General features: G+C 49.8%; 1 protein-coding gene across 4 annotated transcripts; it reads right to left on the bottom strand.

Moving 5' to 3' along the window:
• Positions 1-258: 258 nt before the first annotated feature.
• On the bottom strand, positions 259-15,587 carry LOC310850041 (leucine-rich glioma-inactivated protein 1-like). 4 transcript variants are annotated; one of them, XM_083751077.1, is made up of 9 exons: positions 14,796-15,587; positions 13,005-13,076; positions 10,616-10,687; positions 9,410-9,481; positions 8,662-8,733; positions 7,123-7,292; positions 5,078-5,242; positions 3,467-4,041; positions 259-2,016 (listed from the first exon to the last, which is right to left on the bottom strand). In XM_083751077.1, the coding sequence occupies exons 1-9, from the start codon at positions 14,987-14,989 to the stop codon at positions 1,711-1,713; spliced, it is 1,698 nt and encodes a 565-aa protein (XP_083607203.1). In that variant the 5' UTR covers positions 14,990-15,587; the 3' UTR covers positions 259-1,710. The 4 variants fall into 4 exon arrangements, with proteins under 4 accessions (XP_083607203.1, XP_083607204.1, XP_083607206.1 ...); XM_083751078.1 differs by having other exon boundaries at positions 3,467-3,975; positions 14,796-15,573; XM_083751080.1 differs by lacking the exon at positions 10,616-10,687 and having other exon boundaries at positions 3,467-3,975; positions 14,796-15,548.
• Positions 15,588-17,144: the final 1,557 nt, after the last annotated feature.

The following is a 17,144-nucleotide window of genomic DNA, read 5'->3' as shown; positions in this document are numbered from 1 at the left end:
TGATCCTGCAGGGCTCTCATGTTCTTGAACTTGCAGGAAGTTTCCTGGAAAATGCAACAGTGGCAACACAGCAGTGCACTCTCTTCAGAGTAACTTCTCCCCTGCTCCCCCCATGGAGTCTAGCATGCAACAAACCTGGCAGCACAGTACAGTTGTGCCTGGGCACCCCCTCTCCTTGATATGATTTCTGGCACAACCCACCTGTTGTTGCAGTTGGGAAGCAGGCGCACAACAAACAATACTACTCACAAGCCCATGAACAATATACTATTTTTATTATTATTTACATTGGTCGCATGTTGTGGGACCCCCACGTCATGAATGGGAGACAGAAGGCGGTGGCGGTCTGCCTCTGTCGGAGAAACAGCCTCTGCCCAGGTGATGCCAGCTCAATATTCTTGTGATTCCAGTAAGAGCATGCACTCCTTGCAGGCCAGTGCTGCCCACTACTGGAAGAAGGTTGATGGATTTGAACAACATGCTGGTTATTTACAGGTAAAAGGATAAGTGCTGTACTTAAGATGCATGGCAGATCTCCCTGGAGCCTTTCTCAGTTCTGTAGTCTCCTTTGCCCACCCATCCTATCAGTGAGTCCAGCCTACCTTGTGCCCCCTTGGTTTTCTCCCCCTGACCCACATCAAAAGGAGCAGGGGTACCTCATGTGCTTGAAAGCTAAGCTTGTGCTTTAGTTGTGCTTTAAGAACCAGACACTGTGGAGTGCCTAAAAATATTCAGAAAAACCATAAGACTGAAAACAGCCATTAAAAACACATTTGTTGCAACCCAGCAGTCAATAATTGCAGGTGTCTCATTGAATGCCATTGACACTTGCTTCCATAGAACCATACATGGAATTCTGCAATTTTGTCTCAATGGAAACCTAGAATGGGACTTTGCAGCAGCCGATTAAATGTCAGGGATTTCAATGACATAGCGCAATCCTAGACCCAGGTGTAGGTCCCATTGAGTTCCACGGGTCATGCTCCCAGATAAGTGGGTATAGGGTTGCAGCTTACCTTTTGCTGAATTGCACAAATTTTATTTAGAAAACAACAACCATGCATTTGAAAAGGAGGGGAAATAATTTGTAGTAAAAACAAGCAAGCAGAGAAAATAAGCACGGGGAAACGGTTTGCACTGAACCCTTTTTAAAAAAGACAATAAAAGTTGACTTCGGGAGGGAAAACACAAGCCTTCATCCACGTTAGTGAGGAGGGACGGTATTTAAATGGAGAGCATCCATGCTTTAAGCGGGGGGAAACAACCGGGAACAAAATTCGGATTGATTTTAAGCAAAGTTTGCCTCTCCAAATCTGCACGCCCCCATCTGTGAAGATGCTCAGTTTAGCCCCACTGCAAAGTATTGTGGGCTTTTGGTCCTGCAATCTCCAGCATCCTTTGTTCTAGCAGTTGTTTTTGTTTAAAGCATTCTGTGGACTGTTCCTGTTGCCATTACTTTCACGTGCTAGTGAATTGTGGCTGTTCAGTTTGCCTGCCTTCCACCCACTGGCTAGCTGTTACCCAGTCCTCTCCACCCTTCTCTGCCACTGGAGAATTGCACTCTCAGCAGCGTCTTGCTTCCCGTCCTGCCTTCCTAGTAGTTGCCTCTGGCACTGCACTTCCTCCAGGGGCTGGCTCCTCTCCTGCCCTTCCTCTCCCCATGGTGGCTGCCTCTTATCCTTGACACCCCCAACCCCACCACCGCCAGGCTCAGGCACTCTGATCGTTGATGACATGCCGGTAGATATGCGTTTGGCCCTTGAAGCTGGAGGCGATGAGGAAGTCCTGGTTGTCGATGCTGAGGTGGGCGAAGGAGCGCGGGGCCTGGGTGCTCAGCTCTTGGAAGTGCTGGAAGAGCCCTGTGACAGGGTCGTAGAGGTACACTTTGCTGAAGGAGTAGTCGTTGCCTAGGAAGGCGTAGCGGTAACCGGCGATGCTCAGTGGCTGGAAGACCATGGAGCCGCGGGAAGGCATCTGCTGGACATCTCGGAACATGGAGCCGTCCCAGTGCATCACCTGTGGGTGGCAGAGAGGAACGTGAGCTCAGGTGCCCTTGGGAAGATGGAGACTCCAGCAAAGTGCAACACAGGGTTGGATATGCTCGGCCTCGGCCCAGGATACCTGAAGGAGCATCTCCACCCACATCGTTCAGCCTGGACACTGAGGTCCAGCTCTGAGGGCCTTCTGGTGGTTCCCTCAAACTGTGAGAAGTGAGTTTACAGGGAACCAGGCAGAGGGCCTTCTTGGTAGTGGCGCCCGCCCTGTGGAACACCCTCCCATCAGATGTCAAGGAAATAAACAACTATCTGGCTTTTAAAAGACATCTGAAGGCAGCCCTGTTTCGGGAACATTAATGTTTGATGCTTTATTGTATTTTTAATATTTTGTTGGGAGCTGCCCAGCGTGGCTGGGGAAACCCAGCCAGATGAGTGGAGTATAAAACAACAACAACATTAATGATATATAATATTATCATATCCTACTTCTAATTGAGCCAAGAACTGGGTGATTGATGTACTTACAAAGACCGTGACCAGGACAGGATAACAAATTCATTCATTTCTTACCAGTCACTAGAATGTGGGCAGTCTCACATAGGGAACTGTTGGGTTTGGGACTGATAAGCCATGGTTTATTGGGTCAAGGGTAGGCCTTGTGCCTGGGTAGCTCCTTACTCCCTTGCATAAAGAACCACTCTTTGTCCTTTTCTGTATAAAGCACAACAGGTGCTTGAAGATGCTGCCATATCATAGTCTCCATTCTAAACACACTCAGTTTCTTCAACACAGGACCATCTTTACTGCCCTCCCCTGAACCGCAACCAATTTGTCTGCTACTTTCTTAATGTGCAGCACCCAGAAATGGGCACTTTACACCAGATAAGGTCTGGTTAATGTGGAATAAGTGGCATTTCTTTGCCGTGGCTTGGAAACTGTGGTTCTACTAATGCAGCCTAATGTGTCTGAAAGCAGACTTCAGGAGCACTCCATATCTACTTCCCTGCTCAGGGCTTCCTTTACCTCTAGGCTGCCAGGTTCAACACCCACCACACCTCAACATTCAGAAACATGCAATGCTGTACATGAGAGTGGACCAAGGGCAGTTTCAACACCTTTCCACTGAGCATAAGCACATTCCCCCACTGCAGGCGTGAAGAAACCCTGGCCCTCTAGACCAGTGTTACCCAAACTTGGGTCTCCAGCTGTTTTAGGACCACAATTCCCATCCTACCTGACCATGGTCCCTGTTAGCTAGGGATGATGGGAGTTGTAGTCCAACAACAGCTTGGGAGATCCAAGGTTGGGAAATCCTGCTCTAGGCATTGTTCAACCACAACCACCATTGCCCACGCTTGCTGGGGCTGATGGGAACTGTAGCTGTAGCAACATCTGGAAGGCCAAAGATTCCCCACACCTGTCCTACTGAGAAGCAAATTGGGACTTGGTGATGATTCCGCCAGCCTCACCTTGGAGTCACCAAGGAATCGCGTCAGGCAAACGTAGACATCCTCCTTGACTTTGAAGTGCTTGACGGCATAGACATCGTCCATGTCAGGGATATCTGTGCGGCGGACAAACTGCTGCTTATTCCACTGGTAGACGACGGGGCGCTGAGAGCTGCTGGCCAAGATGAGGTGGGGTTTGCCAGCAATCTCCAGGAACTCGGCATCTGTGTCACGATACCAGGGGTGCAGAGACTGATGCGAGTAGAAGCCATGCCCGTTCCAGCGATACAGGGTAGTGGAGCCGGCCTTGGAGCTGTCGGCCATGATGAAATACCAGTCTCCCTCTACGCGGAAGACCTCGATGTCGTTGGGCTTGCGGATGCGGGAGCCGTCAATGGCCTGCATGTGTACGAAGCCCCCCGCCGCCGCTTCGTGCCGCTTGTAGATGTGCGAGCCTCCGAACAGCTGAGCCACTACCACAAAGAGGTGGCCGTCGATCACCAGGGGTTTGCAGACCACCGTGGATGAGCCTAGGAAGTGGAGACGGTGTGGAGAGAACGAATGGTGACCTGCTCCTTTGCGTGATGTTAGAGAGGCTACAGTTGAAAGAAACAGCAGCTATGGAGAAGGCCCAATGGAACACAGACAAAATGGCGGACGGGTGGGCAAGTGTTCAGTGTCATACTACAGAGACATGGCTTCCGTAAGAAGGGAAACATGAATGATCTTTAGGGCTGGATGATATCTGGTTTTCAACATCGCAATATATTGCCAGCTAAACATCATGATATATCTATCTATCTATCTATCTATCTATCTATCTAATCTATCATGATGTCTGAAATAAGGATGGACCTATGTAAAGACATTCGGCTGGCTTCACGGTTTCCCCCTGCATTGCTATTTTTGCATGGTGTGCACACACAAACATCATGATTCGCGATATATTGGCAGGTCAAAAATTATGAAGCCTATATCACAATACGGACCTCAAAGTGGATGATATATTGATATATCGTCCAGCCCTAATGATCTTATCGGTTTCTTAGAGGATAAAAACACAAGTGAACCGTAGAACACAGGTAGGGAACTTGCGTTCCCCCAGATGTTGCTAGGCTACACCTCCCACCATGTCTGACCATTGGCCATGCAGGCAAGGGCTTATGGGAATTGGAGTCCAACAATGTCTGGGGGGGGGGTGTGAACGGGCTCGCCATCCCTGGCCTCACACCTCAAACCCCAGCCAGCCTATTTAACACTAGCAGCTACATCAGAGGAGGTTCTTCCCTTGCTGCACCTGGGACACAATGAGCCTTCCTACAAATATTAACTCTCAAGCTTTCTCCCACACTCATGTATTGCTGCTGACCTTGCCCACGAATAAGGAGCATAGAAAACCGCTTTTACTTTCTGACCATCTAGTCCAGTATTGTCTGCAATGATTGACAGCAGCTCTCCAGGGATTCAGGCAAGGGAACCTTCCCAGTCCTACCTGGAGATGCTGGGGATTGAACCAGGGACCTTCGGCATGTAAAGCCGATGCCCTACCACTGGGCTAAAGCTCTTCTGCTTCCCAGGATGTAAGACAGGGTCTCTAATAGAGTCGGGAGAGGAAGTGGGTGCATAGCTCACCGTTAATGCTGGCATAGGTGCGGAATTTCCCGGCCACGTGGTCCCACTCCAAGAAACTGCAGCGGCCAGTGAAGGGCTGGGCAATGACCAAGTTCTGTTCCTTGTTGTTCATGAAGGTTTCTACCGAGAGCGACTGCTCAGGTAGCGTGTCGAAGAGAACAAGGTCTGCAGGAAAGAGGGTGGAGGTTAGAACTAGAACAGGAAAGGACCTCCTCCGCTTCTATTTGCTTCAACTGTCCTGAGTGGGGACAACTCAGCTGGCTGAAACACTATTAATCAATATGGGCATGTTCCCAGGCTTGCCTTAAACACCCACTCACCCACATCACAGGCTCTCTGTATTTATTTACAGTACTGCTTTTAAACCCTCAGGCACAAGGGCTGAATGACACCTTTTTATCTGCGTCTCAGAACTCTCTCTAATCAACTTTTAAAGACATCTAGAGCCATGGCCACCACATCTCATGGTGGCAAATCCCACCAGGTGACAAAAGTGTTTCCTTTGGTCTGCCCTGCACTGATGCCCCAAAAATTCAATTGGACAATCCCAACTTCTGGTGCAGGGTTTCTCAAACATGGGTCTCCAGCCGTTTTTGGACTACAACTCCCATCATCCCAAGCTAACAGGACCAGTGGCCTGGAATAATGGGAACTGTAATCCAAAAACAGCTGGAGACCCAAGTCTGGGAAACCCTGTTCTAGTCATTTGAAAGGAGAAAAGCTTCTCCTCTATCCTCTTTCCACCTACACCATGTATATTCTTGATCATGTTTGTCACCCATGAAGAACCTAAGAACCATAAAAGGAGTCATCCTAGATCAGACCGAAAGGCTTATCTCAGGGGTGAGGAACCTGTGACTCTCCAGATGATCCTGGACTACAAATCCCATCATCCCTAACTGCTGGCCATCCTGGCTGGGCTGATGGGAGTTGGAGTCCACCAACCTCATGAGGTTCAAACCCCTCAAGTATTCGAGTCCAGTATCCCAAAATAGATGACATTAAGAATCCCACTAACAGGGCCTTGAATGCAAGGTGAAGCTGACAACAACAATAACAACAACAACAACAACAACAACATTTATACCCCACCCATCTGGCTGGGCGGCTTCCAGCAAAATATAAAGTAAAAACATAATAAAATGTCAAACATTAAAAACTTCCTGATACAGGGCTGCCTTCAGATGTCTTCTAAAAGATGTGTAGTTCTTCATCTTCTTGGCATCTGATGGGCAGGCAACCTGACTCCTCAATCAGCAAACACCTGCTATATGTGAAAACCATCGGTGCCAACTCCCTGGGGCCCTGGGTGCCTGAGCACCCATAAAATTCCCCATGAAGGTGCCCGGCACCCACAAATTTTGGTGCCAGGGCCTTGCACGATCAATGGCCCCGGGTACCCAAAGTCACGGAGCCAAGCTGGCACTCCTGTTGAAAACAATGACAGGAGAGTGGCAGAAGAGAACAGACTGGAGGGGTTGGAATAAGAGGACAGGGAATCCCAAAAGAACTGTAGCAGGAGCGGGTTCTTGTTTATTTTGCATATTTATATATTGCTTTGCATCAGACGAGACCCAAAAGTGGTTTACAAAATCAGTGGCGGAGCAAGCTGATTGGGCCCCTGGGGTGGTGCACGTGCCCTGTGCCCAGGGGCAGGGCCAGCCGTCTGCGGGGTGGGGCCAGCCGGGGCAGGACACTCCGTGGGGCCTCCAAGGAGTCTGCCTGCCTCCTCCCACTCAGCTGCCCTACAGCTGAGGGGAAGGTGGCGAGCGAACCATTTGGGGCAGCGTGGAGCCTGCGGGCACCCAAGCCACCGCATCACTCCCCGGAGAGGTGCATGGCTCCAGTACACTGCAGGCCCTGCAGTGAGTGCCGCCCAGCATTTTGTCACCCCCCCCTCAGTGGTGACACCTGGGCTGGCCTGCCCCCACCGCGCCCCCTTCCTCCGCCTCTGTACAAAATGTCTTCGGCCATCCTTGAGTGAAGGTGGTGGTGGGGATCCTCTTCCAGGTGGGGGAAGCACAGGGGAGAAAGCGATGACCTACCTGTAGTGATGCAGTTGAAGCCTGCAGGGCGGAGGTCGCTGATTTTGGTGCGGTTCAGCTCTGGCGGCGACCTGCACTCCATGGGCTCCACCTGGGCGTTGGTCTCGCCCAGCCACTCCACCAGCCATTTGAGTTTGCAGTCGCAGTGGAAAGCATTCCCCCGCAAGTCCCTGCCAGGAAAGAAGCCAGTTTGGGACCAGCACTAGGCTGAGGGCAGCTGAAATGTGGACCTAGGGCCAGCCAGTGTTATCACTGTTAGATTAGATTCCTGCATTGCTGGGGGTTGGACTAGATGACCCTCAGGGTCCCTTCCAATTCTACAATTCTATGGAGTTTCAGTTCAAAAGCTTCTGTTGGCTATCCCTGCCCTCTTCCCTTGCCCCGCCCCAGCCTTGCTCCCTCCCCACTTACAGCATAGTCAATTTTTGCATCCTTTTGTAATTAGGTTAGGATGGTGAACATAGCTTGGGGTGGCAGTGTTTTGAAAACTGTCGCTGCTTCAGCAACTGTGCCCACAATTAGCCAAGCAAATTAATCTCCACCCACGCGGAGCTTGTGACATTCGGTCCTCCCCTTTGGCTTTCCTTTGCAAGAGACTCCATTGCACTTTTGACTGCACTCCTTGCCAGCAGCGGAGAGGTAACTGAATCACTATGGGCACTTAGAATCCAAGAATTGTAGTTTTAGACGGGATTCCCCCTGAAATGCAGGAATCTCCACTGAAGCATCCATGGCAGATGGCCATCCAACCTCTGCTTAAAAACCTCCTGGGGAAGACCGTTCCACTGTCAAACAGCTCTTACTGTCAGAAAGTTCTTCCTAATGTTTAGCCAGAATCTCCTTTCTTCTATTTTGAAGCCACTGTTGCGAGTGCCGCCTCCAGAGCAGGAGAAAACAAGCTTGTTCCATCTTCCATATGACAGCCCTTGATGTATTTGAAGACGCTTATCGTATTTCCTCTTATCCAGACTAAACATACCCAGCTCCTTCAACCATTCCACATAAGGCTTGGTTTCCAGACTCTCGATCTTCTTGGTCACCCTCCTCTGTATACATTCCAGCTTGTCAATATCCTTTTTAAATTGTGGCGCCCAGAACTGGACACAGTATTCCAGGTGTGGCAGAATATGACTTCCCTATGCTTCTGATGAGGAAGCCTAAAATAGCATTAGGGGTTTTGTTTTGTTTTGCTGCTGCATCACACTGTCGACTCATGTTAAGCTGTTAGACAACGTTAGCTATTTCAAGACCATTTCTTATGACTTGTTTGTGAGGAGGTTAGATGAACTTGTGCCAAAGCAAATATCGTCCTGTGCTTTCTCATGCATTCCCCCCTCACTTTTATTATGGCAAGACGTCTGATCTTTTGAGGGAAGGGGGTTAATAGCACAAGACCACCCAACCAACTCTAATGGTGGCAACCTGACTTTGCCAGGAAGCAACTGAATCCCACCCAAAATTAGTGACTGCCAGGAAGTGCCCCACATCCCCTATGTACTCCATACCCACAACGCTCCCCCCCCTTAGCCCCACACTCACACTGAAGTCAAAGCATCTAAGCCCTGGAACAGGTTCCTTGGTAAGGTCTGCAGGTTATTGTTAGCCAAATTCCTGTGGGCAAGAAGAAGAAGAAGAGTTTGGATTTGATATCCCGCTTTATCACTACCCTAAGGAGTCTCAAAGCAGCTAACAACCTCCTTTCCCTTCCTCCCCCACAACAAACACTCTGTGAGGTGAGTGGGGCTGAGAGACATCAAAGAAGTGTGACTAGCCCAAGGCCACCCAGCAGCTGCATGTGGAGGAGCAGGGAAGCGAACCCAGTTCACCAGATTACAAGTCCACCGCTCTTAACCACTACACCACACTGGCAGGGAAAGCACTTAGAAGGAAGGCAACGTACACATCCTCAGTTTGCGGGGCTGGGAAGGCGAACATTGCGGTGGAAGTGAAGTAAGCACAGTTTAAATAAAGGGGATGTGTATTAGGAACCAACAGGGTCTGCAAAAGATGTTTTGCTACTGGTCAGGAATGATGGGGGTTGGATTTGGTAATGCTGGGAGCAGTGAGGGATGATGAGAACAGTCCGGGAATGCTGGAAGCTGGAATCCAACATCATATGGAAATCTGGTGTTTGGAGGAAATGCAAGGAAGTGTAAGGTGGAGAGAAGGAGAGAGAGGACAAGTATGGAGATGTGGGGCGGCTGGATGCCATGTTGGGAAGTGAGATTGTTTGGGTCTGTGTTAAGGGCTAGACTGGGATTAGGAGTGGGTCAAAAAAATCACTCACAGGTAGAGGAGGTTCTTGAGACCTCGGAAGGCGTTCTTAGAGATTGCTTCAAGCCTGTTTTGCTCAATGAACCTACAAGTGGAAAGAACAATTAAGTCACAATTTGGAAGACAGCAGTGGAGGGACAACTAAAGGGGAAACAAGGTAGCCAGTCTCAGAAGTTTAATGGTGATATTCATGGCTTCAAGGGATGGAGCAGGGACGGGGGGCAAAGGGGGTTAGAAGCCTGAAATGGCAAGACTTATCTATAAAAGCTATATGTGTTGGATCCAGGCACAGCAGCTCATACCTTCCTATCTCACCTCTCTCACACTCTGAATTCCTCTCTTGCTTTTGGCTTAGTGGCAAACCATAGTTTAGTGGCCTGAACCAGGCCAATCCATGGTTGGTGTATGCCACAGTTTTCCTACAAACCACAGTTTTGGACTGGGTTTATATACCTGTTTTGTTGAATTCATGGTTTCCCCAGACCACAGGTTGCCCAGTTCAGATGTAACAGCAAACTGTGGATTACTGCTACATCAGAAGGAAACCAGAGAGTGTGAGGAGTAGTGTGGAAGGTGTAGCGAATGTGCGAGCACAGAGGCTCATTTACATGATTCTTGGTACCACATCTGGTTTGGTGTCACATCTGAACTAGCCGAAAGAGGTTGCAAACCTATCTTTCACTATTATTTATGATGATGATGATGATGATGATGATGTTTCTATACCACCCTTCATCCGAAGATCACAGGGCAGTTTACAATATAAAAGCACATAAATACATACCATAACAACAAACAAAACCAATACCACTCCCAGTTTAAAAGGCCATATAGCTTGTTTAATTACCCTATTATTATTTATATAAATGTGCATAATTTCTATTAATTTATTAAATCAGACCATTATGCACATTTAAAACAGCATGTTTCCTTTCAAAAAAATTCACTGATGTTGTCGTCTATGGAAGTGTACTTAAATTTAAGCAAAGATTAAGTAACAAAATTAAAGCCTAGGAGATTAGTCAACTAGGGAGATCTTTAATAAGTTGCCTGTCTTCTCTTAATATGGATTCACCTCCTAAAGTGACTCAACCTTGCCCCAAATATCCATCCCAACCCCTTACCCTCCTGGGTCATTTATGCCTCGCCCCACTCCACCCCACCCCAACGCGCATGGCTGCCCCCAACCCTCCCCTGACGCCTCCCCTTGCACACTCACAAGTACTCCAGGTGTATGAGTCCCACAAAGGCGTCGTCCCCGATCAGTTCCAGGGAGTTGTAAGTGATCAAGCTAGGGGTTGGGGGATTGGGGGAAGAAGCAGGCAGGTCAGACACTGGGGCATACGACGGGGACGGTAACCAAGTCTGGGATGGAAGAGAGGGAGCAGGGCTTGCGTCCCAAATCGCTGCATCTTGCATCAAGGTGCCCTCTAGGTTTGGGAGGGCATGGTAACAAGGTTTACTGTCGCTACCGTCCAAAAGAGTTAAATCACACTCACAATCTGGTGTTCCTATGGTGGGCGAAAGAGGACTCAGTGGGGAGCTATCTCACTAGTACCAAGACCTTGGTCTACCCACAGCTGGAAGGTCAACAGGAAGGAAAGGGGCCTGCCAATCACCCCTTAGCTGTAATGGAGAGATCTAATGGGGTGCCCAGAGTATTATGCCAGAGCACCCTGGACCAGCACCCCCCCCCCGCTCTTGTCATTAGCTAGAGCTCAGCACATGGACATAGCCAGGATTTTTTGTTGGGTAGGGTAGGACTTTTATGGGGGGGGGGCAGAACCGACGTGATTAGTCAGTTAGTTAAGTATTTCTATTGTTTTAATTGATTGGGGGGGAGCTTCCCCTCTTGCGCCCCCTGGCTACTCCCATGCCTTGGCAGGATTTGGCCCCCAAATCTGTTCTTCAACCCAAGGGATCAAGGTTGGACTATGTGACAAAATGACAGGGAAAACAGTGACTTGGAGCATGCACAGAATATGCATTTCTTTGTAGAACATGTGTGGGCCATTTCTATCCACACACCTGCAGTTAGGAGACTTCCTATGATGTTGGAATCCAGTTCTGGATTCATACGGGTACCTCTCTCTCTCTCATTAAGCACTGCCATCATGCCAATGAGAAACTTCCTCCGCCCTGCACCAGCACAGATTGGAACGAAGGCCTCTACTCACTATTTCCATCCCACTTGGCTCTGCTTGCGGTGCGTGAGATTCTCTCACCCACCCCTTAAGCAGCAGTAGGGCACAAGCAAGTATCCGTGAAAATGTACAAATACAATTGCACAGATGTGAGAGAGACATGCTCACGGGGGGCACACACAGACACACCAACAGACACCATCACATGTCCCGCAAAATCAAGTGTCGGCACTAACCCACAAGCCCGATCTCCTGAAACGTTACAAGTTCCCTCCTGAAATCCACACTCACAGGAGCATCTGCAAACAGTCACTGATAAGGCAGATCAATTTCAGGGCTGCTATTGTTGATTAATGGTTCAAATTTAAGCCAATTAACTGATGGATGAGTTGATGAAATCTGCATTAATTTGCAGAAAGATAATCTTTGTTCCAAAGTAAAGCATTTTTTAAGACAAATGCACACATTTGTTGCAACAGACATTGTTTTTGGAGAGGCATTCCGCCTGATGTCTCTTGCACTGGAGGAAATGCCTCTTTTGCGATGTTACTTGTATAAAAATAAAAATGTGTATAACAAATTCCATGAACACCTTTTACTCCTTTCCAATGACCTTTCTAACTGACAAATTGACCAAACCAGCCTTCCAAACCTGTTGTCCTCCAGATGTTGTTGGACTCTAAGTCCCATCAGCCCCCAATCACCATGGTCAATGGTCAGGGATGATGGGAGTTGGAGCGCAAAACATTTGCAGGCCACCAGGTTGGGCTAGAGAAGGCAGCTAGGTGGATAGACTCACATACTTCTGGGGAACTTTTGGCCCAGCAGATGTGGCTGAGCTATGGGCAACTATGGGATTGCAGTGCTCATCTTGCTTTCAGGCCGAGGGAGCCGGCGTTTGTCCACAGACAGCTTTCTGGGTCATGTGGCCAGCATGACTAAACCACTTCTGGCTCAACTGAACACTGTGATGGAAACCAGAGAGCACAAAAATGCTGTTTGCCTTCTCACCGCAGTGGTACCTATTTATCTACTTGCACTGGTATGCTTTCGAACTGCTAGGTTGGCAGGAGCTGGGACAGAGCAACAGGAACTCACCCCGTCGTGGGGATTCGAACCACTGACCTTCTGATCGGCAAGTCCAAGAGGCTCAATGGTTTAGACCACAGTGCCAACTCCCATCAGACACAGCAAGCATGGTCAGGGATTATGGCAGCTGTAGCTCAGTCACATCTGGAGGGCCAAAAGTTCCCCACACCTGCTCTGTGCATATCCAAAAGCAAGAGGCAGCGAAATAGTACAAATTGACCTAAGGAGATTCACCGTCACTGGGCGACACAGAGGCTGAAAGGGTTTACGGGAACAGCTTCTCATGTAGCTCACACGCATGGAGAAAACAAAAGGCATGCCAGGCATTGTCTATCCACACACACCACTCACAACCGAGGTGTCAGGAATCCTTACAGCAGCTGGAGAGATGGCACCTGTTGAAAGCTGCCAGCTAAGATCTCGGTGAATCCTGAGCGAATTAGAGACCTGCAGAGAGAGGAAGGAGCGAGAGGGGGAGGAAAGAGAAAGGAAGGGGGGGTGGAAATTGGATGATGTGATGAAAGACGTCAGCTGCAGGTAGCCTGGCAGCACCAGCAAGCCCCATGAAGGATGGCACAGTCAGCCCCAAACTGAGCCTGCCCAGACTTGAAGGAGCTCAAACCCCGAAGCATCCTGACCACAGAACTCAAAAAAACCCCAACCTTTCAAAGCCCAAACATTGTTGTCTTCCCACCACCACCCATAAAACCCCCTTCATTGCTGCACAGAGAGAGCTGAGCTGAAATCCGCCTCTGTTTTTTTCATGCAGCAGCTAGAGTGGTTGTGCGTTTCTGTGGAATGTCTCTAAGCTTTCCTGGAGTACACATTGTGTTTCAACCTAGGGTTCCTCTACTCACTTCCAAGGGTCTCCAGGGAGCTGCATGCCTGCATCTCTGCAACAGCAGAGCAATTCCTGAGAGATCTGCAGGTGTTTTCACCTGCAAGTTATCTCTCCAGTCTATGGGGGGCGGGCGCTTGAGGCACACCTAGGATAGACACTTGTCCTGACCCTTGGATGCCACTGCTGGAGGTAGCAGCTGGGCAGTGTAGCAGCCACTAGAGGTGTTGCTCTAGGGAACACGCAAAGGATCTAAGGCCCTGAGTACACATTCTTGGGCTCGCCAGTCCAGTACAATTTGGGAAGGAGATGATTATTCTTCCCCGCACAGTTCAAAGCGCTGGGTCTCCAAAACCTTCCAGATTCCCCACAGCTAACCACCAAGGATCCACCATCACTGCACCACACAGCCATGTGGGGAGGGGAGAAGCACGGCATCCACCTTTACGTGCTGCTAAAAATCATTTCGCAATTAGAAATGAATAAATGTGCTAAACGATGCCAAGCAGGGAAACCGACATCCAGCCACAACTATTGGCGGGGAGGGAAATGGAGGGGGGTGGGAGAGCACACCCCAAGGGCTGGTTGCTGATTCTCACAGGCAATAACCCTCCCCACTGTGGCGGCCCCAGGTCCAGGGTTCCGATGTGGGGAGGGGAGGGCAGTTAAAAAAGAGCCATTCACCTTTCCTTTGGGGAGAGTCCCTCACCCATCCTTAAGGGGCTGTTTTTCAAAGGCTGGTGGGGCAGGAGAGCAGGGTGAAATTGAGAGGGTGGGGGAGTCAAGGGGGTCTGTAGATAGCACCCCTCCTCTAAATTATTCAAGTCCTGACCCCAAACTTTTAGGAGATGAACCCCCTAGCCCAGCCCCTCCTCAATGAACCGGAGCCACCCCAATCAAGTGTAAACCTAAGCAAATTATCTCTATCATCTATCTATCTATCTATCTATCTATCTATCTATCTATCTATCATCTATCTATATCTATCTATCTATCTATCTATCTATCTATCTATCTATCTATCATCTATCTATCTATCTATCTATCTATCTATCTATCTATCATCTATCTATCTATCTATCTATCTATCATCTATCATCTATCTATCATCTATATCTAGCTAGCTAGCTATCCATCTATCTATCTCCTTTTTAACCCCCTGCTGCCCACCTTCTCCAAGCAAGGGGTGCTGGAGAATATGCTTGTATTCGGCCTGCGTGTAAGGGAAAGGGAAGCGGGGTTTTTGCGTGGAGTGGGGGGCGACATTCCCCGAGCCCCTCCACCGCCTCTAATCCCCCCACCCGCACCCCGGAGAGAAGCTCGCTTACAGGGAGAAGAGGTTCTGGGGCAGGTCTCGTGGGATCTCCTTGACCCTCTCGCAGATGGCCGTGTCCTTGAAGCAGGTGCAGCCCCCCGGGCACTTGCGCTTGGGGTACTTTCGGCCGCCGCTGCCCGGCCCGGCCAGGAGCAGCAGCAGCAGCAGCGGGGCGCCGGCGCCGCCGAGCCCCAGGCGCCAGCCCATCCTCCAGCCTCGCAGGGGCCCCAGGCGAGCAGCCCGGCCGGCGGAGCGCCTTCCCGGCGGCGGAGGCTCTGCTTTCCCCGCTCGCGCAAAGCGACCGGTCGCGCCCGCGTGGGCCCTAATCCCGAGGCGGCAGCGCCTTGCTCCGCGCTCCCGCAGTCATGGTCTCGCCGGCCTCCGCGGTGGCGTGCAAGGCGCCTTCTCCGCAGCCTGCGCCTGGATCCGGCAATGGGTCCCTTTTCGACTCACTTTCGGCGGCGCAGAGGCTCCCGGGTTACCGCCGCCTGCGAATCTTGCAATCCGCTTTGCCTGCTGCTGCTGCTCTGATTGATAAAGATCTAAGTGTATGTGTATATATATATATATATAGATAATCAATCGACTTCTCCACCTAGGAGGGAAACGAAATAGGATCAGCTAATCGATTTGGAGCTGATAGGAAAGATCTAACCCCAAACAGCTTTTTCCTCTAACGTGCGTGCTGCCGTTGCACCCGTTTCCCTATCCGCTCCTTCCTCCCTTTCTCTCTGCTCCGCTCTTGTCTCCGCAGATACATCACCGCCGCGTGTACACACACGCGCGCACACACACACAAACCAGAGAGAGCGAGAGAAAGCTGCCAACCAATAGGAATGCAAGCTCCCGTCTGGCACAGCTACCAACCTACAGTGGGGAGGCAAATGAGATTGGAGGGAAAGGAGGAGATGGGGAATCATTATTGTCACCCAGCACATCAAAACTCTGGAATTTGCTTCCGCAAGAGGTAGTGATGGCCGCTAGCTCAAAAGGGGATTGGACTAATTCATGGCGGATAATGGCTAGCACTAGCCATCGTGACTGCGTGTCATCTCCACTTCCCACAGGCAGTGTCAGAATAGGATGACGGAGAAGCTGGGCCTTGGGCCTGATCCAAGCAGGGCCCTTCTAACGCTCTTCTGCAATGAGCGAGAGGGGCCCCGCTGCAGGGTTGGCCCAAGTTGTTTTGCCCTCTGAAGCAAAGGACAACATAGGGGCCTCTCTTGTGCTGAGATGCTGACTAGCCTGGCTGCTGAATCTTCAGCACTGGTGTCAGGATAGCGTCCTCCACACAGCACCTGAAGACAGCAGCTCAGTGCAGGGCAAGCCATGTAGCATATACAGTGGAGGATGGTCCTAGAGCTTAAGATGAACAAGCAGGGAACTGCTGTTGCTCCCCAATATTTGCCACCTGAGGGCATTCTCCTCACTTTGCCTAATGGTAGGGCTGGCCCTCTGAATACATATTACCACCTAAAACAGGAGAGAGAGAGAGAGAGCATTAAGTCCCCAGAATGTAATATTATCTAACTGCACAGCTGGTGTTGCCTTCACAAAAATCATATGGGTGACACTGATCTTCCTGTGTGTGAGATTAGATCTCAGAACAAGAGTTCCATGTTCATTCTGTTAATCACATGTCTGTATCTCACAGTCCCTACCGGAAGGGCAGATTAACACACACACACACACACACACACGGCTAGCAACTGACCTTATCCCACCAAACTAATGAAGATTTGAACCCAGGTCTCCCCAGGCAGCCATGGCATTAGCATGCTCTCCAGGCAGCTGCCTGGGACCCATAAGAACTCACCTCTTCCCACTCTACAAAAGGTGGCTGAGTCTACCATGTACCTTGGAGTGATGCTACAACAAGGGCATTATGGGAAATTAAATGAAGGTTCCAAGACCCAGATCCCTGATGCTCCTGCTTCCACCTGGATAATCTATAGGGGACCAGCTGGCATATGAACAGCCCCACCAAATGGTACTTTATCGTGGGTCTCCTCCAATCTGCCCTGTTCTCAGGTCAAGTCCAACACTCCATGGTTTAAAAAAGAAGAAGAAGCTAGATATAGTCTTTAACAATTCTGAAAGCAATCATAGTATTTGGAAGGATAGCTGACCATCTAGATCAGGCATAGGCAAACTCGGCCCTCCAGATGTTTTGGGACTACAATTCCCATCATCCCTGACCACTGGTCCTGTTAGCTAGGGATCATGGGAGTTGTAGTCCGAAAACATCTGGAGGGCTGAGTTTGCCTATGCCTGATCTAGAGTCTGCTTAACTTTTTTGAATGAGCAGAGAGTCCACCACCTTTCAAGTCAAAGACCTGGTACCACCAGGAAGTTATTTATA

This window comes from Podarcis gaigeae, assembly GCF_964106915.1.
Source record: "Podarcis gaigeae genome assembly, chromosome: 8".
Lineage (NCBI taxonomy): Eukaryota > Metazoa > Chordata > Lepidosauria > Squamata > Lacertidae > Podarcis > Podarcis gaigeae.
The sequence above is the reverse complement of the archived record's forward strand: the minus strand, read 5'-3'. Positions and strand labels throughout refer to the sequence as shown.